At 37.6% G+C, this 26568-nt stretch overlaps 1 protein-coding gene across 2 annotated transcripts in view; it reads left to right on the forward strand.

Moving 5' to 3' along the window:
- Positions 1-26568, forward strand: part of oxr1b (oxidation resistance 1b) — a 57142-nt gene that overhangs the window by 3256 nt on the left and 27318 nt on the right. For both annotated transcript variants that reach the window (XM_056268330.1, XM_056268331.1), the window contains exons 2-5: positions 1241-1328; positions 10267-10463; positions 22511-22596; positions 25986-26093. In XM_056268330.1, the coding sequence (XP_056124305.1) occupies positions 1312-1328; positions 10267-10463; positions 22511-22596; positions 25986-26093 (408 nt within the window). In that variant the 5' untranslated portion in view covers positions 1241-1311. The remainder of the gene's footprint in view (positions 1-1240; positions 1329-10266; positions 10464-22510; positions 22597-25985; positions 26094-26568) is intronic.

A 26568-nucleotide genomic window follows, 5' to 3' on the forward strand; every position in this document is an offset into this window, starting at 1 on the left:
TGACTGCATTTTGAAGAATTGCAAAATGTAGACAGTTTGCAATGGATTGAATGCATTCATAGGCAAAATACTGGGAATGTATTTGTATATGCATCAGCCTGAAATCCTCAATGTTCAGTCATGGTCTTGGGCAATTGGATTATAGTGCACTGGATCTGTTTTCATCACAGGAAGAACAATTACCATTGTCATTTTCGTGCTATGGCTCACTCTAATGAAACCAGATGGCCAGAAGGTCATCCTCAATTAAAGGAAAATCCATTTCCATTCATAAAGTTATCCATTACCGCCAAGACGAGAGACATTTGAAACAGTCTTCAGTTAAAATCTCCTTTTCTTTTCAGCAATATTAAGACTAGGAGCCATGCTATTTCTGGTGACCATTGTGTGCTGATTTCTACCTTCCCAAACCAATCCCAGAGATTAAACACGTTTCCTTTTGCTTGACGTGTTCAAATCTTTAATATACCAATGATTGTTTAACCATGCTTTGTGGTTGAGGTGAGTTGATAACTAGTAGAATAACAGAGGGTTTACCAGTGCCTACGTCTTACACCGGCCGTGTTCGTACATTATTGATGAACTCTGCTTGGACGGGCAGCCCTAGTTGACAAATGACTTATCTCGCCATTGATCTTATTAGCTAACAAAGATTTTGACGACCACAAGATGTTTTAGGACCTTGTGTACGACTGTGCTGGTTTTGAAACAAGGCCTGTGCAAAGGCAGGTGTCTGCAAATATTTTAATATTCATATATTCAATATCATGCATTTCAAATAGAGAGTGGAAAAACAGGAATTATAGTCATTAGCATTTTAATAGCCTTTAGGGCAGGTCAATTAAAGATGATCCTTGCTTTCTTATTGACAGTATAATTGAGTTAGCACAGAGATAGCTCTAGTGGTTCCAAGCAAAGGGGACAATAATCATTTACATGTCTTCTTCTGCTCTTTGGTAAAGTTATATAACCAAAGATAAGACTGTAGACTGGAAATCTACAAACTAATCCCTTGGTAAACACCATCTGGTCAGCAATTAGTGGATGTAAAACTAACATTGTCCAGCTCCCTCTGATTTTGTTCAAGACTGTTGGATTGTGACTGTCAGTTGTAATTTGCTCATCCATAGAGGTCACACCCCTTACAGAGATGAGGTTATTGGTCCTTGGATTTTTCTTAAACCTGATACCATGAGATGTTGATTGAACCTCTCCCTGTAACCATACTCTCTTCCTACAGGTCCACTCCATAGAGCTGGCCTATCGCTGTCATTGTGTCACCCATCCAACACAGGATAACAAGGACTCAGAATGTTCAACACAAAGAGGTCAGTACACAGTAGTGGGTTACAGGCATTGTTTTTGCTGGTTTAACTGTGATATCAGTGCCATTGTTTGAGTCAATCATAAATAATACTAGTGCACATACTTGGGGTTAAAGGATTAGTTCACTTTTTAAAAAACTTTCGCTGATAATTTACTCACCCCCATGTCATCCAAGATGTCCATGTCTTTATTTCTTCAGTCGAAAAGAAATTAAGGTTTTTGATGAAAACATTCCAGGATTTTTCTCCAAATAATGGACTTCAATGGGCCCCAAACAGTTCAAGGTCCAAATGACAGTTTCAGTGCAGCTTCAAAGGGCTTTAAACGTTACCAGACGATGAATAAGGGTCTTATCTAGCGAAACAATCGGTCATTTCAAAAATAAATAAAAAAGTTTAAGTTTTATAAGCACAAATGCTCGCCTTGCTCTGTTCTGTGAGACCTTTTCAACGTTATTCTGTATTATGTGACGTCACGAACGCGCATCACAGAACAGAACAAGGCGAGCATTTGTGCTTATGAAATTTAAACTTTTTAATTTATTTTTTAAATGACCGATCGTTTCGCTAGATAAGACCCTTATTCATCATCTGGTATCGTTTAAAGCCCTTTGAAGCTGCACTGAAACTGTCATTTGGACCTTGAACCATTGAAGTCCATTATATGGAGAAAAATCCTGAAATGTTTTCATTTCAAAAACCTTAATTTCTTTTCGACTGAAGAAAGAAAGACATGGACATCTTGGATGACATGGGGGTGAGTAAATTATCAGCAAAAGTTTTTTTTAAAGTGAACTAATCCTTTAAATATACATTCAAATCACTAACCCTAAATATCACTTTACTGTGAAACTATGCACATGAACGAAACCTCTTATTGTGCAATTTATTCAGAGGTGTGCTATTATCATATTTATGCCTAAAACGGGCAAAAAAAACATAGATTTGAATAAAGGAGGGAATCATATCTAGAATCATATCTAGAGACCAAAATACTGGGAAACACCCTAGAAACCGCATAGCAATGTGCTTTAAAAACCGCATAGCAACACCTTGGCAACCACCTACAACTTAATAACATTGTATCAGCGAGTTTTGTGATTATTGAGTACAAAGAAGTGTTATACATTTGAAAACTGATTTTATGCAAATGATTAACAAATAATTGTGTTAATCTTGTCATTTGCATGCATTTAAACAACAATATTTACTGGTGCAATATTTAGATTTGTAGACTAGTGGCAGGCAATGGACCTTTGTTTACAATAGCTAGTCATCCTATTTGATGCATGGACCAAAACAACAGTATAAATACTTGTTTGACTTGCATTTAAAACATATGCATCATAAAATTATCGATTGACCATAAATCACTCAGTATGACCACATGACTTGATTCTCAATGTGACTGCACCATGCTTGACCCCATACAAAAGCAGATCACTTTAAGAGAGGAAGTTCGAGGCAGAGAAGGACAATGAGTTTTCTAAAAGTGAACTTTGTGATGACAATAAAGCTCTGGTAGGAAACCACAGGAGATAAGATCAGGGCATTATCATTTAAATGACAAGTGACAAGTGAGGATTCTAATAAATGCAGGTTGTAAACGGGATATTGCTGAAGATAAGCAGGGCTCTTGAATTTTTTGTTTTAGCCCTGCGAAGCATCATTAGGGGGTTGAAGCGTAAAAATCTCAAGAGGATTACATAATCCTCTCTAACCCCTAACACACCCTCCCCTCCCCACTGCACAGCTGTCATCCTGCTTGATGGATGCCATAATCTGCATTTTTCCATATACACTTTCCATTCCACTATTCTGAGGATGAAATATTCTCTTCAAGGCTTCCAGACGTGCTCTAATGGCCAGCCCCAATTGCATTAAAGAGGACCGACTCCATTTCTGTTTTATTGATGGCTGTTTTGGGGATTGTTAAAGGGCCACTTTTATTTATATATTGCTAGTTATTTCTTCCTTTATGCCAGTCAAAATTCATTCATGCCTATTTCAGCAGTGTTTGGGGATGTTTGGAAGGTCCTTTGAGGTTTAGAGTTATTTTTACCTGCAGCAGTACCGGGCTGTTATCTCTGCAAGAAACAGTGATGGATTGCTTGGGAAAAGATATATTCCACCATTTTTATTGCTTCCTATTAATTATATTAAAACTAGAAGGGGTTATCTGTGACGAGAATAGTCAGATTCAAGATTTTACGAGCTCAGACATGCTCATTTTGAAAGGTTATCCCAGTGACAGTATTATCAAGACTCATCTCTGGATTTGTCTCGGCTAATGGAGTAACTACGCAAGTCCATGACGTAAGGCTAGAAAAGAAAGGTATTGGTTTACAGCTTTCTTGGTTCAGGTGAATAAGGATCACAGTGGCAGGTTTAACTAATCACCACCATCTAAATCAAGCTAAGAGCTGTTTTGCCTTTACCTGATTACCTGAAGGCACACTGTCTGTTTAGAACAGAAGAAAACCATCTGTTATTACAGTATTTAGTTACGGTTGTTTACTTTGTGGGAAAAACAACTGTTTGCAACAGAAAGCAAGCGAACCATTGAGTATTTAATTAAATAATCAGTAAATTAGTAAATTATTCAAAGGAACACTATGTAATGTTTTGGTTCAAAATTAACAAAATATACATCATCAATTCTTCTTCCAAAATGTGGTTTTTTTTTTTTTTCAACCCTGATTCACTATGGTAAGCCTGTTATAAGTTTTTATATTTTAAACCTGTCGGGATGGTTTTCATAGGAAATTGTGTACATACAGTACGTCACTCGCCCCATACATGTCTCGTATAGTGTCTGTAAATAGAGAAAAGTTGCTCCGGCTACTTTGACGCATGTATTGGATTTGAAATGTTGTGAAAGCGATGCAATGCGATCTGTTTTTATTACTCAGCAGGTCAGTAAGGTATTTTATTGAACATATAAATTGCCATATAGCTACTTAACAGAATTCATTATAAAGCATTATCTATTGTGAAGGGTCATATTCATCCGCTCAGTTACACAGAACCGAAGCACAACCAAAACAATGTTCTTCTGCTAAATACATGCATTTTGTAACCGCTAGACGGCCAAAAGTTACATAATGTAAAAAAAAATGTCCTAGTGATAATATTTATTTATTAAATTTTGTTATTGAATGAGTTATTATGTAATGAGCTGTTGCCTAGGGGTAGCTGAGGTACTCATGTGGGCAACATATGTTCAATTCTTGCTTGCATCTTTTCTTGATCCAGTTTGACTCTCTTTGTGGTCTCTACACAGAATAATATAATTTTAAAAAAGTACATATTGTCATGCTTCCCTCTGGTTCGAATCTAGCAAGTGTTGTTTCTATCCATCCATCCATCCATCCATCCATCCATCCATCCCCCACTTGGCTATCCCAAAGATTGAAAAGATACACTACCATTGATAATAAAAATAAATGTTTCTTGAGCAGCAAATCATCATATTAGAATGATTTCTGAAGGGTCATGTGACTCTAAAGACTGGACTAATGATTATGAAAATTCAGCTTTGCCTTCACAGGAATACGTGAGATAAAATATATTAAAATTTAATACAGGTATTTTAAATTGTAATAACATTTCACAATTGTACTGCTTTTACTGCATTTTTTATCATACATACAGCCATACAGCCTTTGTGAGCATAAGAGGCTCTGTAAAGACTAATGTCCACATTTTACAGCAAAGACTAACCAGTAGGAGCGATGCACGTTCTCCACAGAATACAATGTTGTAAGATGAAAGCCATTTCTTGGGGGATAAATGAAACATGTAGTCCCATCTGAATTATGTAAGTCTTTTAGGAAGGCAATAGTAGGGCATGTTTTTGATGTGAAGCCTGTATAGCACATATATCCTATACACATAAACATCCAGGCGCACACAGTGTGTGGCTGTGCAGAGGCAACTGAACACAGCGCAAACACACTCAGCTAATTCAGAGTGACTGTTCTGTAGCTGCATTCAATACACTCACTGCACTTAGAAAGTTTCAAAGATCTCCTAAGAATGGAAGTCACACTTTTGAGCAAAAGAACAGTAAAGTGGAAAAACCCTGGGGTTCTTAAAATATTGCATTGAAAACTGTCTATGTGAACTTTAATTTCCTCAGTGTCACCACTATGAGAACTAGCTACGACGGAGCGATTGCCTTTAGGCCTTCCTTAATTCCCAACAAATCTTTTTTTATTTCTGGAGTGATTCATCCTCTAAGGTAGTCGTGTGTAGAGTGTCTCCCACCTTGCTTAATTCAGTTTGACTTGTCTATTTTGTGCAGAAAGGAAGAAAACTTTGAAAGAACAAGAGTGCTACTTATGAGAGCATGAAGGAACACGGAGTACTTTTCTTAGAGTGGCTTATGCAGTCTGTATACTAGAAACTCAAGTGCTTGCGTAATAAGCCTGGAGACCTTGGCTGATGTTTCAAGAGTGATGAGAGGGAAAAAAACATCGAATACAACAGTGCAATTTGTAGTCATATCGAAACTTATGCAAATAATAAGCATTTGATTGCAGCATGTTAAATAATTTAATATTACATCTAAATCTCTAGATAAATACAACTCATTTGAATACACTCAAGGGCATCATTTTAAAACGGAAGGACACATTTATAATAATTTGAATTCAGTTTGACAGGTTAGACAGAAAACAACCTCTGAGAAAAATGGATTCGTCTCTGGTTTTCTGTCAAACAAACATGTCTCTGCTAGCTTTTAATAAGAAAGGCTGAATATCTTTCTGCTTGCCTTGTTAAACTCTGCATATTTTGTGATCTGCTTTACTTTCATATACGTGTTCAATAATGGTTGGTTGCAGTCTCTCTATTTATGTGTTTCAGTGGAGTTATCTTGCAGAAATCTTTATGGAGTACATTGCTATTTTAGTTCTGGGGAAACTTCTAACAGAACTTTCCCCAGTGGTCTTTGTGTGTGTGTGTGTGTGTGTGTGTGTGTGTGTGTGTGTGTGTGTGTGTGTGTGTGTGTGTGTGTGTGTGTGTGTGTGTGTGTGTGTGTGTGTGTGTGTGTGTGTGTGTGTGTGTGTGTGTGTGTGTGTGTGTGTGTGTGTGTGTTTGCTCTTGTACAACATATTCAACAATGACCCAGATCCAGACTTTGATGTCTGAATCAACACTGAATGTGAATATTTAATATCCTTCATATTATCATCAGGCTTGTGCAATCACAAGCTCTCTGCTGGATTTAACAATTTCATTACAAAAACGGGCTTTTGTTGGCATTGGTGGTTGCCAGAGAGTTGCTATGGGTTGCTAAGGTCTTCTGGGTGGTTGTTAGGAGGTTGCTAGGAGGATTGTGTTGTGGATGGTTACTTACTTGAGCAAATCAAAAGAGCCCATACTTTTACGTACTTGGATGTAAGTCGTGTAAAAAATTTTAAGGAGTGAACATTTGAAAAATATTTCAGTCACCCTTTATGTCTTAAAATGCTACTAACTTCTTGCATTTAGGTAATGTACACTCAGATTAAAGTTAGTTCATATTTCCATGTCTAATGCCCATAGGGTATCAATATAACACCTGCTGCTGTTATGTAATATTTTAGGAGTTCAGCAGGAGTTTGAGCAGCTTAAAATCTGTCATAATCTCTATTAATGCTCTCTTCCCCCTCATTAAACATGTTTCATGCTGATACAGAAGTATTATGAATTACAACGACAAGTTCTGTTTAATGCATTAATTTTTGTCACTTAAGTGTTATTTTCTTCTTTTTTTTTTATTCTGAATAACTTAAACACTTCTGATTGATCATTGCGTTCAGAGATCTACAGACTTTTCCATCCAAAGTTGCTTATAGCTTATGCGCAAAATTGGAATATCGCATTAAACCTTTGCGAATAAAGCACGGTTTTCATCCAGTGAGTTGAAGAGAACAAAATCATCACTTACTGATAAACTGGTGCTAAATATCACTAAGAAAACTAAGAGAAGCCACTGTATATAATAATTTTCCGTATATAATGAATTGCTTGCTTCTCAGAGCGTGCAGACGAAACACACGTTATCTTGCTTTCGGAGGCAGATGTTGCTGTTTGGGAACGCAGTCGTGTAAGACAGTTCTGGGAGGTAATTATACTGTACCACTTTGATGACAGACTTTGCTCAGGTGTTTCAGAATGACCAAAACAGCTGTTCAGATGCTGTGCAACGAGCTTTTCATGCTTGAATGTTAAAAAAAACATTTTCATTTATATTATTGCAACAGTACCTCTCTTCCCAGTCTGTCAGTAACGCCTGGTAACGCTCTGTTTACTTCCTGTCTCTATGAAGCTCCTCCTTCTAAAAACCACAATGTGCTCTGATTGGTCGGCTGGACCAGTGTGTTGTGATTTGGTCAACTGCTTCTCGCGTATTTGGGAAATGTCACGCCCGTTCTGCAATCACTGCGAGTTTCAACACACTATTAACACAACTCAACCAGGACTCCCCTTTATTTCGCATATGCCTTGGGCAAGAATTATTTAAATGAGGAATATTGTAATGAGTTCGTTCCCAGAAGAAAACTCATGATTACAATCGAGGCATTTCAGGGAGTTCAGACACAGTGCTAACTGATATTGAAAATTAGACTTTGTGCTGTGTAACTGTGCAGACCTTTTTCATGCTCAAACAGCAATGGACCCCTTTAAAGAACCAAGTGTCTGTAAAGGGTAAAAGTGTTGAAGGATTTTGTGATTTGTGGCAACATTTTGTGTTTAAATGGAGATTATTTCAGTGGGTTCATGCGGGAAACTGACTCCTAATGCAAGGTTTGTATGCAAGTATTGTACTGGAGTTTGCTTTTGGCTGTAGTGTCCTTGATATTCTGAAGGCAAGCAGTCACCCCTCTTGATGAAACTTTATTTCTTGCCCACCATTTTAATAAGCTAATTTACACAGTGTGGTAGTACTAGTGCTATATGCATGAATAATCAACACAAACCAAAATATCCTCACATTGGGCTTCATTTGCAGAACAAATTTGTGTGAATATCACTAAAACCCTTTAAAATGTGGTTCAAATCAATACAACAATCTACGTTCAACTAGTGTTTTTCAAGCAATTTATTTGTGTTTCATGAATGAGACCCTGTGTGTTCACGTTAACTTTTGTTACTTAATTAAACAATAGAAAAAAACGAAAGAAATGTAAATAAAAGTCTCACTCACCAAGAAACAACATTAATCTTCATGGAAAACCTGGGAAATATTAGAGAATTTTAAACCTGTGATTTCTTTCATCTACTGAGAAATAGTTTTAAGTGGATGTAGTTAAAAAATTATTTTTGAAATCTGAATCTGAAATGACAGGTAAAGTCATGGAAATTCAGTATCCTGAAATGATCCTTTCAGTGAGTATTCTTTGTTTCTTTTCTTTCCATGCGAGTTGGCCATACATTTTCTTTTGTTTGCTCTGGAAGTTCTCAAACCACAAGCAATTAGGTCATTCTGCAGAGGACGGTTACCTTCTGTTAATGAAACCTCAGATAATACTTAAATACTGTTGACATGGAGAGGGCTCTGGCGAACAGTTTCACGTTTACCGTGACAATTGCATGTCGTAAATGAGAGTGAGTCCATTAGCTGATAAGTTCAGCCCAGATTTATGGCATCTTAATGTCTCCCTGTGGGACAATAAAAGCTGGTGATCTAGCCCTGACAATGAAGCCTGATTTTTTTTTTAGCCTCCTTACCAATGTCAACAGCAATATCCTTTAGCAAACTGCTTTATTTTGTCAATATTTATTGACATTACCATGACACTTTTCAATATGGATATCTATGTTTTCAGAAGGAGTGTTAAGCTTGAACTTGGTTGGTAGCAGGAGACACCAGTGGGTGGTTGGTTAATTCCTGAAAGGACCCATGAAATTGTCTCGAGCTCATTGCTCGGGTGAATGAGTGAGTGTGAGACTTGATCTAGGTCAGTACATCTAGACAGGGCTGCCTGTCTGACCCCATCACTTGTGCCGTCTGAAGCCCTTGGTCTTCGTCTTCTGCCTTTTCTGCTGCAAATCCAAAAGAACTCTCAGGCAGAGGCACTAAAAATGTTTATCATGGCTTCTTTTATGCACTCTGCAAAATAAGCAGAATTCAATATGTATTGATTTTGTGTGGTATTCCAGTAAAGATGCTTGATGTCATTGAGTTCATATAGAGACAATAAAATATGAGTAAAAAATAGATGTTGCTCATTTCACTTGCAAAAGACGGTACAGAAGCAAACTGCTTAATGCTTTTGGTGAAGAAAACCTGGACCTCAGGGCAAAAATAAACAGATAAATGTATAAAATTAACTAAAACATATGTGACTGCAAATTTAAGACAAACAAAAGTCGTTCAAAAGTTTGAGGTCGGTAAGATTTTTTCCACGTTTTTGAAGGAAGTCTCTTAGTCTCACTAAGGTTGCGTTTATTTGATCATAAATACAGTAAAAGCTGCAATTAAATATTATTACAACTATTACTTTTATATTTATTTTTTTATATATTTTAAAAATTACTTTATTCCTGTGATGCAAAGCTGAATTTTCAGCATCATTACTCCATTACTCCAGTGTCACATGATCCTTCAGAAAATATGCTGATTTGGTGCTCAAGAAACGTTTTTATGTATTATTATTATTATCAATGTTGAAAACAGTTGTACTGCTTAAAATTCTTAAGTAAACTGTGATTTCAGATTTCAGTTGAGTAAACTTTTTTCAGGATTCTTTGATGTATAAAAAGTTCAAAAGGACTTTATTTGAAATATAACTTTTTTGTAACAATGTCTTTACTGTCACTTTTGATCGATGTGAAATGCATCCTTGCTGAATTTGTTTTAAAAGTGTATATGTAAAAAATTTAAAAATAAAGACTTATTAGTTGAAATTCTTTAAATCAAATGCACATTTTTTTCCTTTCTATATTATAGGTTGAAGAAAAAGTCCCAGTCAGTGGACATCCCTGATGAGAGTTATGCCAGTTCATTCGTCAAAGACCTGCTGGCGTCGCCCATGATACAGAACGTGACCAGATCAGCCAAAACTGAAGAAAAGGGGATCAATACCACCAACATCCAAAAGGCTCGTAGTCCTCGACGTGGAGAGCTCAAGCGAGGTTATACCATAGGTGCGTTACATCTTCAGTAACCCTTCTGCACACTTTTGTTATGTTATTATAATCTGTTCTTTAGGAACAAAACAGCTCATCTTGGGTTATTATGTTGCATTTTAATTTAATTTAATTTTTAGTATTGTAATCACTCTATGTATTTGTTTTAATCGAAGTATTTAATGATTTTAGGGTGTAGTCTTACTTACTGAGCATGTTATGGTGCATTAGAAAACACTTCTAGTGCAAATCGAGCACATTAACATGAACATTATCGTACAATGGAAAGGAATATTCCAGTGAGACTTGTTAGTTATGCTTAATCCAGTGTTGGCACAGGAACTGGCTGGCTGGCCCTGCGGTAAGAGGGAAATGGATACCTTTGAGACTGTAATCAGAGGAGAAAAGAGGATCTCATCCCTCTGTGGACACACACACTCACACACACAGAGTAATTACTCCTGAGTTGTAGGAGGTTCTCCAGCTTCTAGACTGGACAGAGAACCCTTACAGTAACAATAATAAACACACTTTAAATAAAATATAGGGCTGGGCAATAAATGATTTGATGAATTTGAGATCGCAATAAAATGTACTTAGATAATGGTAATAAGCTCTGGACATTTTTACTCTATATGGATTAATCTAACAGAAATAAATGCTAGAACAGCCAGTTAGTGCATGTCGCTATTTAAGTGATTTCTGCGTGTCTATGTGTGAATGAAGGATACACAAACTCACACATGTGATGCTCACGGTGCTTTTAGCATCTGCCGTCTCAATATATGAGGACATGAACTCATCTCCAGAGCCTCTTGGAGAGTCACTTCATGACTCATTTGAGAAAAACTACCATCAAATACACACTGAAACGGAAAGATCTTCACTTTAAACCGTCAAAATAAAAGTTCAGTTTAACTTCAAGAAATTATGACAGAAATATATCACTACTGTAGCCCATACTTGTACTTTTCAAAGTAATAATGATAATATTATTATTTCTAAGAAATATCATACAACTAAGAGTTTTTTTTCATCCATGTTTTAAACTTATTTGACAAAAAATAAAAATGTAATGTTTTGTTGTAAATCAATGTTATATTTTCATTTCATTACATTTTAAAAGCTTGCTTACATTGTTAATGTTTATATAAACTTGTATCAAATCATAAAACACAGAATCCCAAATAAATAAAATGGAAAATACAGAATTTAGGGGGTAATAAAGTGGATTCCATGGGGGCCTTACATTAGAAGTTTAATTGTGAACAATATGAATGTTTACATTCATTCTCAAGGTCTTAACAAATATGTGCAAAGCATTTTCTTCCCCATGAAGGGTAGGTAATTGAATATTATGATAAATATCAATATCGTATATCGCCCTACTAATCATTTAAAGTCCCCGTGAACCGGAAGTTGCAAACGACTTTTCTCTAGTGTTGTGACGTATTTCCGAGAGAAACGGAATACTAAATGAGGCAAAATGGTGGGCGTGGCTTTTTCCCCAACTAGCACCTGATTGGATCTAGAAAAGTAGGTGTTTTCATTCAGCCTGTCTACTGTCAGTTGGAGGGGCGTGATTACGGATGTTAAGAAGACGCCCAAACCGTGAAACCTACGTCATCAGGCAAGGTCCTCCAACGCAGAGGGGAGGGGAAATTTCAGATTTTGATTAAAGATTACGAAGCCAAAAAATTTTTTTGTGTGGATTGACTTGCATGGATGAATTGTTCACCACAAAACGATCAATTTAGGCAAACAAAGTAAGTATGGTCAATTTTGAATTCATGGGGACTTTAAATGTGATGGCAAAGCTGAATTTCCACAGTCCAGTTTTACTCCAGTCTTCAGGGTCAACTGATTTACATGTCCTAAGCTAGCCTTGTTGTTCTATCATATACTTTTCCTCTTGTTTCTTATAAGAAGTTTACAAGTTTTCTTCGCAAAATATAGCCTCACTTACTGTTTGCTATCTTTGTGGTGAATGAAAATAAAAATCGAGTTATGTTTTAAGACTTGGCAAGTATCAGCCTAACTTTCAGTTTTGCTTCATCACTATCAATTTCATCAGGGCCTAACAAGGAGACATTTTCCAAATCTTTGATTACCTTGTTCTTGTGAAGTTTCAGAAGGCTTTCTAGACCAAACAATTTTAAAGTTGCAAGCATAAGAATATTTTGCAAGGTAGTTCACCATAAATAATGCACCGAAATAGTCTTGCTCTTTTCAAACTGCGTCTGATCTTTTGAGTACGGCTACAAATAGCCATGATGCATCAAGCTTCCTAATGGCCATTTTAGGAGAACTGGCTGTTATGGTGGTGAATAAATGCTCTTGTACCCTCAGGTGAGCTTGTAAACGTGCATTTGTGTGTAGTTTCATACCCAGAGAGTCACGCCATTAGCTCAGTTAACTTTGTGAGCATGCAGTAATTACTTCAGCAAGATTTTTTCCCAAAGGACAGATATCAGAGGTGTTTTGAGACGTCCCAGCGTCGCTTCCGTTACGGCTAATGTTTCTCATTGTTACCTACAGGGCAGGGTCGACGCCAGCCTAAGGCTTCAGTTCAGTCTCCTGAGTCTAATGATGCAGCTCTGCTATTAGTTCTCCAGCAGTCGGGTGTCTCTCCCTATTAACTGTCTGAGGAGAAAATCTTTTAATCAAAGCTCTTTGATCATATCTCCTCCGGGCTAGTGTACTAGATGCCGTAAATCAGACTAATTAGACTGTTAATCATGGTGATTTGTTCGCTGTCTTAAAGTAGTTCACTTACAAATGAAAGTTACCCCATGATTTACTCACCCTCAAGCCATCCTAGGTGTATATGACTTTCTTCTTTCAGACGAATACAATCAGAGTTATGTTAATAAATGTCTTGGCTCTTCCAAGCTTTATAATGGCAGTGGATTGCAACCAACAGATTGAAGCTCAAAAAAGTGCATCTATCCATCATAAACGAACTCCACACGGCTCTGGGGGGTTAATAAAGGCCTTCTGAAGCGATGCGTTTGTGTAGGAAAAATATTCATATTTAAAACTTTATAAAGTGAAAAAACTAGCTTCCGGCCAATCGAACATACGGATTTGACTAAAGTGTAAAGCGTAACTTATGCGAGAAATGCGACGTACTGCTGATTTTTACGCTATGCCATGACGCACTACGCTACTTCCGACGTCAAAAGTTGCGTAAGTTGCGCTTTAGGTACAAGTAGACTGCGTATGGCCGTTAGCCGGAAGCTAGAATTTTACTTTGTAACGTGTTAAATATGAATTTTTGTCTAACACAAACTCATCGTTTTGCTTCAGAGGGCCTTTATTAACCAACCAGAGCCGTGTGGAGTTCGTTAATAATGGATAGATGCACTTTTTTGAGCCTCAATCTGTTGGTTGCAATCCACTGCCATTATAAAGCTTGGAAGAGCCAGGACATTTATTAATATAACTCCGATTGTATTTGTCTGAAAGAAGAAAGCCATATACACCTAGGATGGCTTGAGGGTGAGTAAATCATGGGGTAAATTTCACTTGAAAGTGAACTACTCCTTTAAGCAGCATCACATCAGAGTTCATATAAATGCCTTTTATAAATGTTTTAGCAGTAAGTGTGGGTTAGATATAGAATTTTCCCTGAGGCTTTACACATTTGTACATGTTCCTAAATGTTGTTCTTGCATCTAATGTGTTGCATCTAACTTGCATCTAACTGTTCTTTGAACATGAGTGATGCAATCAGTATATTTGTTGTTTTGGATGCTTTCTCTCCATTTTCAGGAACATCAAGGGTTAAAGGAAAAAGCACAGTAAGGCATTCTTTGGCTTTTAAAGCCTTTTATAGCTGTGCCTTTATTGGAGATTGAACCTTACAGCTCAGAATTAGCGCTTGTATGTAGCTCCCTCACAAACACAACACACACATACTCAAAAAGTAATCTTCTCAAGTGAAGTGCAATGGACGCAGAGCTTCTGAAGAAAAACACTAAAATAGAGTGGATGTAAAATGAGAGTGTTACTTCCCCATACTCACTCTTGTGTATGTGTCACATAAAATATGGTGTTTATTTGTTGTCTTTCTGCATGATATTGTGAAAACTTACGGACTTGCCCATATTTATATACAGTACACATACAGTGTGTATATATGCTTACTAGGACTAGATGTTAAAATCCCTTGATAATCAGCAAGCGTTGTTGTTGGAGATGTCCTCTTGGGTGGGGTTGGATTGGGGGATGACCACCTGATGCCTCCAATACGTCACATCCTCAGTTGTGCACCCCGGCCTCATTGGGTGTTTCGGTCTTTTATCACAATACACCCTTACCCGAGGCTGGCCCACCACAGGCTGATCAGACCTAGGTGTGTGTCGCACCGGAGGCTCCATGAGGTCACTTGGCAGCCCATACAGTCTCCTTCCGCTTCAGCCACAGCCAGTGACTGCTTCTTTCGGCAGCAGTTGCAAGGTCCTTGATGGTCTTCCGCTGAGCCTGTCCTCTGATTCCAATCTCCTTTAGTAGCCTTGTGGTGGAATTAGCTACAAAGCCCCTGCTGCCCACTTCCACTGGACGCAAGTTTACCTTCCATCCCCGGTCCTCTGCTTCGGCAGCCAACTCTGCATATCGCAACATTTTTCTTTCAAATGCCTCATCGATGGCTTCCTCCCACGGGACTGTCAGCTCCACTATGTAGACACTTCTACAGGATTTGGACCAAAGGACCAGGTCTGGGCGCAGGTTGGTCGCTGCAATTTCGGGTGGGAAGGTGAGCCTCTGACTTAAGTCTACCCGCATTTCCCAGTCCCGAGCTGCGTTCAGTGGGCATGAGTCTGGAGGCAATCGATTGATCGACCCTTTCTCCTCTTCCCGGACGAAGGATGTTGGTTGCCGGATGGTAGTCTGGGCTTCCTGGGGCATGGCGTTGACAGTTACCCTCTTACTCTCCAGTGTAGCAGCCAGGCACTTCAGCACTTGGTTGTGGCACCAGGTATATCTGCCTTGCATAAGGCTGGTCTTGCAGCCCACCAGGATGTGTTTCAGGGTTGCTGGGGCAGAACACTGGAGGCAGGCTGGATTCTCTCCAAACCAGAGATGTAGGTTGGTTGGAGAGGGCAGGACATCATATGTGGCTCTGTTGGTAAAGCTCAGCATATTGGACTCCATGTTCCACACCTCGCTCCAAGTGATCTTCCTCCTCTCCACACCTTCCCACCTCATCCAGCGGCCTTCTTTGGCTTGGGACACCGCTCTAGCACACCTGTCCGCTTCCTCCTGGTGGCGCACCTCCTCAACATATATACATACACAGTGTATACACTCACTGGCCACTTTATTACCGGAACTTCCTTCAGAACTGCCTTGATTCTTTATGGCAAAGATTCAACAAGGTGCTGGAAACATTCCTCTGAGATATTGGTTGATATTGACATGATAGCATCACGCAATTGCTGCAGATTTTTCGGCTGTCCTCTATTGGATTGAGATCTGGAAACTGTGGAGGCCATTTGAGTATAGTGAACTCATTGTCATGTTCAGGAAACCAGTTTGAGATGATTTGAGCTTTGTGGCATGGTGCGATATCCTGCTGGAAGTAGCCATTAGAAGATGGGTACACTGTGGTCAAAAAAGGGATGGACATGGTCAGCAACAATACTAAGGCTGTGGTGTTTAAACCAATGCTCAATTGGTACTAAGAGGCCCAAAGTGTGCCAAGAAAAAAAATCCTTCACACCATTACACCACCACCAGCCTGAAGCGTTGATAGGGTGGATCCATCATGGTCATGCTTCTGACCCTACCGTCCGAATGTTGCTGCAGGACTCATCAGACCAGGCAACCTTTTTCCAATCTTCTATTGTTCAATTTTGGTGAGCCCATATGAATTGTAGCCTCAGTTTCCTGTTCTTAGCTGACAGGAGAGACAGCGGTGTGTTCTCCTACTGCTGTAGCCCGTTTGCGTCAAGATTTTATGTGTTGTACGTTCAGAGATGCTCTTCTACAGACCTCGGTTGTAACAACTGGTTATTGAGTTACTGTTGTCTTTCTATCAGCTCGAACCAGTCTGGCCATTCTCCTCTGACCTCTGTCACCAACAAGGCATGTTCCCCCACAGACCTGCTGCTCAATGAATATTTTCTCTTTTTCTGACCATTCTCTGTAAACCCTAGAGATGGTTGTTTGAGAAAATCCCAGTAGATCAGCAGTTTCTGAAATACTCAGACCAGCCTGTCTGGGACCGACAACCACGTCACATTCAAAGTCACTTAAATCCCCTTCCTTCCCGTCTGAACTTCAGCAGATCGTCTTGACCATGTCAACATGCCTAAATGCATTTAGCGGCAGTTATGTTGGAGAAAATGCCTCCATGTGATTGGCTGATTAGCTGATACATATATGTATATACATTTTCATCTATCTTAAATGAAATAAGTGACATTAATATAAAATATAAAATAATAAGTGATCTAAATTGTTGGTTTTTCTAATGGGTTGAAAACAGGTTACCTATTTTCAGACACTACTAAGATGAGCCAGCAGAGAGTGTATTAAACTTGCAGTATGTCCTCTAGATAGGTAACATATTAATAAAATGCTAGTTAATTAAACCGTATTAAACTAAACTTGTGTTTTCCATTCCATAGTAAATAATGGTATTGTTTGAGTATTTGCACTATTATTATTATTATTATTAATATAAAATAAAATAAATAAAAACAACAAATCATGGACACAATTGCCTGTGGTTGACTTGACTTTACTTGTGGCCTACTTTTTCCTTTACCAGGCATCATGCCAGCTGTCAAAAGTTTGTTAAGTCAAGTTTCAAGAGTCCAAAATTCCTGCTTGGATTGAGCAGTCTAAAGCAGAATAACAAATGAAAGAGCTTTTCCTCTCGAATTGGAGTCCTTTTTTTCTTCTCAATTGATTTCCGTTGATGTAGCTGCGAGCATGTTCAAGACAGGTATGTAGTGGAACTGTTTAAACATTTTAAATGTTATTTTTCAGCTCAGCTATGGATTACATGGCATATATCACAGATTTATTGCAGAAGCAAAGTGAGGCTGCTATGTGCAAGGATAATTTGACTCAATATATGAAGCTTTTTCTATCACAAATCTAAACTTGCCTCCGGACTCGTTTCTCGTTTGCAGATTCACTAAAAGTGATTGACACTAATTGCAGGCTGGCTGTTTTATTGCTGTGACAGATGTCCTACTTTAGAATATGCAGATGAACTGCCAAAATGTGTGAAACATGGAATGATTTGGTTTATACTATTAAGTACATTTCAAATGCTTGTTAACAATTTATTCAATACCTAGTCACGTTGTAAATGTAAATTGTAAAAAATGTCACATTCTCACAGGTGTTGTTTGAACCATGTTTCAACATGTGTGGTTGCCAGGGTATTCTGTGTGATTGATTGCATGTAAAGTTTATATTTTATTTTATTGAAACAGCTGTCTTATGATAAATCCAGATACCTTCTACCTCTTTTCAGCAATAATCAATCTCCACTCTAAAAGCTGTTGATTCGAGTAACTCGTGCTATCCCGCAGCTGGGGAGTGGAGGGAGTGACAGAGACTTTGATTGACAGCGGTTTATAAATCCATGTAATGACTCCAGAGTCCTGCTCCACTCGCCTGTAATGTGACAGGTGATAGGAGGAGACAGCAGACTGCTGAGTTGGTGTTTCTCACAGCTGACCTACACACTTTTTAACCCTCCCCGCTTTGGTCTCCAGCAAATCTCACTGCAAGAGAATAGAAACTGTAAAAATGCCTTCTTAAAGTGTAAGAATCTTTATTTAGACGGCCATATCCTCCCTCAAACATTCTTCAACCTGACACTCTAGTTCACTCCAGAATTAAAATTTCCTGATAATTTACGCACATGACATGGGGGTGAGTAAATGATCCGAATTTTAATTCTGGAGTGAACTAATCCTTAAAGAGTTCTCTACAGTTGCAATCTAAATTATTCAGCCCCCATTGCAAATCAGGTTTGTTGGCAAAATTTAGACTTTCAGGTGTTTGCAATGAACAAATCAAACAAAAGTAATCAACACGACAAATGTTTCAAGTGGTTTCTGCAAATTCAACTGAAAATGCAACTTTTAATGACTTCCGCAGTCTCAAAAGCCCTATATCTGTCATGATTGGTTAACCTCTGCATACTGGTGTAGTTCACGGTGCCGTTCATTAGGGCGGGCCAAGTTGCTGAATACTGAATGTGTTCATGTGTATTATAGGCGGTCATATGTTAAAGGGATAGTTCACACACATGCATCACACACATGACCAGGGTCGGCCAATAGTGAGCCTACACTGTAAAGAAAATCTGTAGAAATTACAGTATTACTGGCAGCTGCTTGCCAGTAACTTACTGTAGTTTTAAATTTATGTTATTTACTGGCAACAGTTTGTTCAAAGTTAAATGAACATTAAACATTAACAAGTCTTTATTTTTACAGAATAAAATTAAAATAACAACCTCATGCAAAGCATTCTGGGAACCAAAATCTGAAGGAAAAAAACAGAAAAAGGTTGATGAAGATTTCTGGTTCCCAGAATGCTTTGCATTAGATTGTTATTTTATCATTTTATTCTGTAAAGACAAAGACTTGTTAATGTTTAATGTTCATTTAACTTTGAACAAACTGTTGCCACTAAATATACATCAATTTAAATCTACAGTAAGTTACTGGCAAACAGCTGCATAACTACAGCAATTTTTTTACAGTGTACGTGTGACGTACTGTACAGCACAGAAGCCCTACGCTGTTACACTACGTGAACTATCTCGAGGCCCACAAAGAAGGAAATGAATAGTTGAATAAAGTCGTTATTTTTGTTGTTTTTTTGCGCACAAAAAGTATTCTCGTTGCTTGATAAACTTAAGATTGAGCCACTGTAGTCACTTGGACTATTTTAACGATGTCTTTAATAACTTTTCTGGGCCGGCAAGTTTCAATCCCTTAAAAGCCTATGGAGGAGTGATCCAGCTCTCAGATTTAATAAAAAATATCTTAATTTGTGTTCCGAAGATGAACGAAAGTCTTACGGGGTTGGAACAACATGAGGGCGAGTAATTCTTTTTTGGGTGAACTAACCCTTTAATATGCTTGTTGTTCTGACATCATAACCATGCCTGTTTTGGAATTGCCTTTTTTCAGCTTAGTATTCATCTGAAAGTTCTTTAAAGGCAGTTTTGTTTCTAAATGGTGCACTGAACTGAGCAAGTAAAATCCTTTTTTTAAATCCCCAATATCTGGTCCCTTTAAAGCTTGGCTTAAACTGCTGGCCCTTGCAGTTTCATTATGATGGGATATTTGTGGGACAAAAGGGACACCATGGAATAAATTGGCCTGCGTAAGTCGTGTTTAATGCTCATGCTGTATCCTCAGCTCCCCTCAGCCTCTAGCTCAGGTGCTTTGACAGAGAAGTCCCTGGGCTCTCATTTGGGTTGAAGTGTGCAGCTGGCATTTCAAATAATCCTGGTACGCCGTCTTTACATCAGGCTTACACTGAGTAAGAATGACTTTAATTGCCACACCAGCTTCCTTTAATCTTCGAATAACGAACAATCAGATGTGGTCAGAGAGTATATATCATCCCTTGAGTTGTCTTTTAACGAGAATGAGTTTTTTAATGCACACTCAAGCCTAGTTAAGAGAAGTTCTGTCTTATACTTTGACTACTAGTGGTGATGATTTTCTTTTGAAGAACCTGTCATTTGCAGTATGAATTGAAAGTTCAGCTACCGGATGAATGCGATCAGGAATCCTCAATTCTGCTCAAACCCTGTTGTATTCCACCAGCTCGTACCATTTCAGGTGATCTTGATTAGTTTGTCTGGGGTGAATTGAAACTAAACTCTACAGGAAGCCCGTGTCAAAGTGGACACCTTCCATTCTCATCCAGAGACCCTTCACCCCCGTCGGCGAGCGTCTGTGAAGGCATCTGCTCGTGGGTATCAGTCAGGGGGCCATTTCCGACACTGGTGGGAACCTGCTTCTAAAAATAACCTGTCATGCCGGAAGGTGCCAAGATAATAGGAGGCTCAGAGCTGTGATTTCTTGTCCTGAGCAGATAGCAAGGGGAATGTCATGGCTGATTTGCTGTCAGTGGTCTTTTAGACTAGCGTTTGTTGGCTGCTTGTGTCAAATTGAGGTTTTGGTATTACACTGTTCAAAAGTTTGAGGTCTGTAAGACTTTTTTTTTTCATTCAGCAAGGATGCATTAAATTAATCAAAAGTGGCCGCAAAAAAGACAATGCAAATAAATGCAGTCTCCGCAAAAATATTAACTAGCACAACTGTTTCAAACATTGATAATAATATGAAATGTTTCTTAAGCAGTAAATCAGTGTATTAAAATGATTTCTGAAGGATCATGTGACACTGAAGACTGGAGTAATAATGATGAAAATTCAGCTTTGCATCACAGTAATGCAGTACATTTTAAAATATGTTAACAATAGAAAACAGCTATTTTAAATTATAATATTTCTCAATATTACTGTTTTACTGTATTTTTTTATTTTAAAAATGCAGCCTTTGTGACCAAGAGAATTATTTCTTTTTAATGCGACAGAATCTGTCGATTCATAAACAATACTGAGAAAATTAAAATTGGTTAAAAATAAAATAAACCCAAAGACATTTTTTACATTGTGCAGCCGTGCAGGGTGTTTATTAGTATATCACTAATGACTTTGTTCACATTTTCTGCACGGACTTTTTGGCAAAATCTGTGGTATTCTGTGAAATTGGTGTAGACACAATTAAATATTTTAAACATCAATATTCAATAAATGTACAGACAAGAGGAAATGGGATTTGTTCAGTTTTGTGACAGAAATTATAATTATGCAGAAATAAAAGCTACAATGTTTATTCTGTAACTAATGAGCTTTGTTTTGTTATAGATATAGTATTTCTTCAACTATGCCCACTTTCGGCCATGTAGTTTATGTAATCTGTCCAACTCCATTATCTTGCATTTTAGCTATACAAAATATACAAATTCATTTTTCTAAATTTTTTGCGTCATTTACCAAAACTAAGGTTTGATTAGAAATTATTCTCTATATAAATTTGTTTTTTGAGTTTCATAGTTTTAAGAACTTGTGATAATTCATGTTTTTATGATTTTAGTTGTAACCAAATTGGAGAGTTAGGCAAGGAATAGGCATGTTTTATTTTCATTACATTATTTTACTTTTACATTATTTTACATTTCGTTTTAATACATTATACCGAAAAATAATGAGGAACCACAACATTGTGATTTTTCTAACTTCACTATAAAAAAATAAGATCAATAAATCATGACAACATGTTTTTCCATTAGGCTACTTCAATTCATCAAAATAATGATTATACAGTTAATTTGATTATACTTAAAAATTTAAGGCAGCAACTTAAAAACTTAAGTTGAATTATGGATTTTTTTTAGTATAGAAAAAAAATCTGAAAACCATTAAGAATAAAGATGTTCACAATATAATTTCTTTTAAATGTCATTAAGTGGAGATTTTAATCATCACCAATCATAACCAAACATAAATCACCCAAATGCAAGTGTAGTTTATTTTATTAGGCAGGTCCAAATATCAGAATCAAATCTTCTGCTCTATAAACTCACAGACGTTCACATATGGTATCCGCCGGCATAGTGCATTGATCCCCGCATAAGTATGCTCATAAAAATGACATTTATAACCCGTTCACAAAACATCTCGTCCGTTTAATGGCATTTTCTTGTCACCGGGAAACTTAGACTCAGACCGGGTCATACGTCCCAGTAGACCGGGGCTGGAGAGGTGTATCCAAGCACACAGTGATAGCCGAGAGCCACTCCCCTGTGTGTATGTGTGTGTGTGTGTGTGTCTGTGTGGGCTGGCGGACTAACAAGCCTCCTCTCTCTCTCTCTGTCGCTCCGCGGCTGATGCTAACGGACGAGGGGTGGTGGTGGGGGGGTACAGACCGCGAGGAGTGCAGAGGAGATGAGAAGAGAGAGGAGGACCATGACTAGCGTAACCCACACTCTCCCTCGTTTACTTTCAGACACCGGGCAGAAAAAGAGTGCGCTGGAGAGGAAAGATGTCCGGAGGATATCCTTCCAGAGGCCCAAAGGCACCATGGAGTATGTGGTGAGTAGTAGGTGTTGTCTGTCTGATCCAGGTGGCTCTGTTTACATAATGCACCGGTGTGTGTGTGTGTGTGTGTGTCCGCTTGACTAAGGATGATTGTGTGTACACACAGCCGCATGTATGTAATTATGTTTGGGATGGAAATGTGAGCGTGCACATCAGGTATGATTCACTCCCGTTGCAGTGCTGTTGGTATGTTCAGCAGATATTACTTTAATTGCTGTTTTTCATGGTACAGTAGTTAGTTTACCTGCTGTCTGTTTGCAGCAGTGAAACAAGGTGTTGTGAAAGGAAAATATGTAAAGCGTGTAATAAAATGGCTATATTAGAGGATTGTGGGACATCTTATTTTTTGAGCATTTAAGGTCTGTTCAGATTCAGAAACATGCCTTTCTCCTGCTTTTATCATTTTAAACGATTTGAGAAAGATTGAGAGAAAGAGAAAGCGAGAGAGAGCTTTTCCATATGCTCTTGAGATGACCTCAAATCAGGTGGTGACTTTCTCCATGGTAACAGTGGCATTGCCGGGGATGCTGGGAGACGGGGTGGCAGACCACTGGTGCTTCTGTCAGCCTGCTTCCTTTAGACAAACCTTTATGTGCACGGAACACAGATTTATTTAGAAAGTCTGTGTGTGTGTATATACAGCACAGGGATTATTTTATTTTTATTTTATTTATATTTTATTGTTTATGTGTAGTTTATTATTATTATTATTATTTTGTAAATGTAGTTTTTTTATATCAATTATAGCATTGATCTGATTAAACTAATAAATAAAATATAATGTAATAAAATAATATTATGACCAGTGTAATTTTTGTATTATTAATTTCCTTTTTGTATTGTTTCTGTTATAGTTTTTATTAATATTTTGCATTAGCTTTTTTTTATATTTTCAGTTTAGTTTAATTTAATTTGTTTATTTAATTTGTTTTCTAATTTTGTTTGATGTTTTTGTAATTTTTTAATATATATTTTGTTATTTTTAAATATTTAGATTTTTATTACATTTTTATATTCAGATTTTATTTACTCAGTTTTAGGTTTTTTATTTATTTCCAGTTAATAATTTTATTGTTTCAACTGTTTAAATTTTAATTGTCAAGGCAATATTTCAAATTTTCATTACATTTTTATGTTTTTCATCTACTATTTAAATTTTATTTCAGCTTTATTTCTATTAACAAACATTTTTTAAATAGTTTTAGTTAACCCTGATCAGGATTTTTTTCAACCATTTTACTGCATGTTAAAAGGTTTTAATGTCTGATTTTACTTAAAGCATGTTAAATTTGAGCTACTACTCATGCAAGTATACATTTTATAATATACTATGATATCAGTGTCAAAAGTAGATTTTTGCATTTTCTAGAGAAAAAGAAAATGTGAGTGGCACCCTTGCAAAACTAGCTGCTATGATGCCTAAGGAATTGTGTGTTTTACAAGGTGTTGCAGTTGCCAAGGCAATCAGGGTGGTTGCTAGGTGAATGTTTATTGGTGCAGGTCAAAAGAGTCCACCACAAATTTTCTATGATATTCTCTCTGAATCATCCATCAGGTGAAAATCGTCTGATCACTTGAGAAAGTAATAGCTTCTCCTCAAAATGATAGTCTCATTCGTGTCTTTAGCACAAATGGTGCAGTGCAAGTTACATCCCAAATACTTGAGGTTGGGATATCGATGTCTGCCTTTTCTATATTCCCTGGTCACTGGAAAAGTTGGCATGAAACTGCTATTAAGGCATTAAAAAGAATTTCCAGAAGTTTTTTAGCTGGAACTGTTTCTGTTTTGTAACCAAGCCCCCACCTTTCTCTTTCTTATTGTCAGTGTTGTGAAACCATACACTTTCCATGTGTAATTGCACACCCTAATATCCACACTAACCAATCATAGTGATTTGTGGCCCTGTGACCACAGAGATTGATGGGCTTAATCAATCAATGCTCTTAGAGCTACACAGCGACTGTACTTCATTCCTCAGGTTGTGATGAGATCCATGTACCTCATATGAGTTTTCATTCCATAGCAGATATTGGAAGTGGGGTTTACACGTGGATAGAAGATTTGATGAAAAACTGTTAAAGATATCTTTTGAAATAGACAATGTATTACATCCAAACTATTTGAAACTTTATTATTTTCTCCTTGTGTTCATGTATATGTTTGTTTATATGTGTTTGTGCACACACACACACACACACACACACACACACACACATATATATATATATAATATGCAAATGTGTGTGAGACTCAGTGAAGGATGCCTCTAAAGGATAAATTGAATGCAGACGGAGAGATGGCTCTCAATTATTTATGTCCGGCTGTTGGACTGTAAGCGATACCCAATGAGAATCAATGATTTGGATCAGGTGACTGAGTGATCCGGTGATCTGAGATCCTGCCACCTGGGGACTTATCAAAACATACAAATGTCACATCTTGCAACTGCAGGGAGGATGAATTCCTCACCGTCGCCATTGCAGTAAACACACTCATGCATCATGCAGTCTGAATGTGCTTAAATGTGTGTCTCGAGATAATGACTGAATTCACTGGATGCTTTTTTTATATGTCGTCATTTCTATAGATGTTATGTTTCTATAATGTTTCATCAAACCATTTGTCAAACATCTTTTGTGGCACAAAGATGCTTTTGTTTTTATGGGGCTCGATATATTTCAAAGCTTTTCAGACTCGGTGGGCATCATGAAGCCGGCTCAATACGTCACTCCGTGCGCTCTTTTGTGTGTTAAACCTGACATTTAGAGATTCAGAGATTCTTGAATGCTATTTGCATGGCATTGATGGACAGATATTGTATGTTGAGAGAACGGTTAGCGCTCTGGCTTCAGCCACAATCAAACCATCAAAAAGATATTGATTTCACACCTGGTGAGTTAGAGCTTATATAAAGCTGTTTAATTATGCATCTCACTATGTTTTTTGGACATACCCATTAGGTTTAAATGGACAAAATCACATTTAAACGGTCACATTTTAGCTGTGGGCTTATTCTTTTGGACTAGTACAGGTTTTTGTTTTTTAGTTGTTTACAATTTTTATTGTGTATTTTACATATGCTACACACTGGATGAATGTAGCAATTACGAAAATAAAATAATGCTGTTTTCTTTTTCATTTTACACTTTTTTTTTCCAGATGGATAGGAGACAAAGGGAACAGTAGTTTTAGATGATGCATTCTGTTACAGATGGAGGTCTCATAAAATGCATTGGATGGTTTTCACTGGGGCCTTGATTTGCTGTTCCAACAGATGCATTCAAATGTTTAGTCAGCAGCCGTGTTACTTGGAAGCTGATGTCTTCATTTTAGAACTTTTTTTAGCTAATAAAATATCTAACTTTTGTTTTTGTGTGCCTAGGTGGAGTCTCGGGACACACTCAACAGCATTGCGTTGAAGTTTGACACGACTCCCAACGAGCTCGTCCAGCTCAACAAACTCTTCTCTCGCGCTGTGGTTCCTGGCAAGGTACTGTATGGTGTAGTAATTTTCAGAGCAGATGGTCTCTATGTCCAGCTGAACTCTCTTCCAGTCAATTGCTTTTCCCAGTATCCTAGTAGTGTAGTGAGAGAAGGTAAAAAAAAAATGTGTCACCTCGAAATTCAAATGCCTTAAAGGGATAGTTCACCCAAAAATAAAATTCTCTCATCATTTACTCACCCTCAAGTTGTTCCAAAGAATGTTGGTAACCAAACAGTCGATGGGCCCCATTGACTTCCATAGTAGAGAAAAAATACTATGGAAGTCAATGGGGCACATCAACTGTTTGGTTACCAACATTCTTAAAAAAAAATATTTATTTTTTTGTGTTCAGCAGAAGAAAGAATTTCATACAGGTTTGAAACAACTTGAGGGTGAGTAAATTATGACAGAATTTAATTTTTGGGTGAACTATTCCTTTAAGTAGCAAATTCATCTTGGTGCCTCCACAGTTTCACATTAA

This window comes from Rhinichthys klamathensis, unplaced genomic scaffold (assembly GCF_029890125.1).
Source record: "Rhinichthys klamathensis goyatoka isolate OS25496 unplaced genomic scaffold, OSU_Roscu_1.1 h1tg000271l_1, whole genome shotgun sequence".
NCBI classification, from domain to species: Eukaryota; Metazoa; Chordata; class Actinopteri; order Cypriniformes; family Leuciscidae; genus Rhinichthys; species Rhinichthys klamathensis.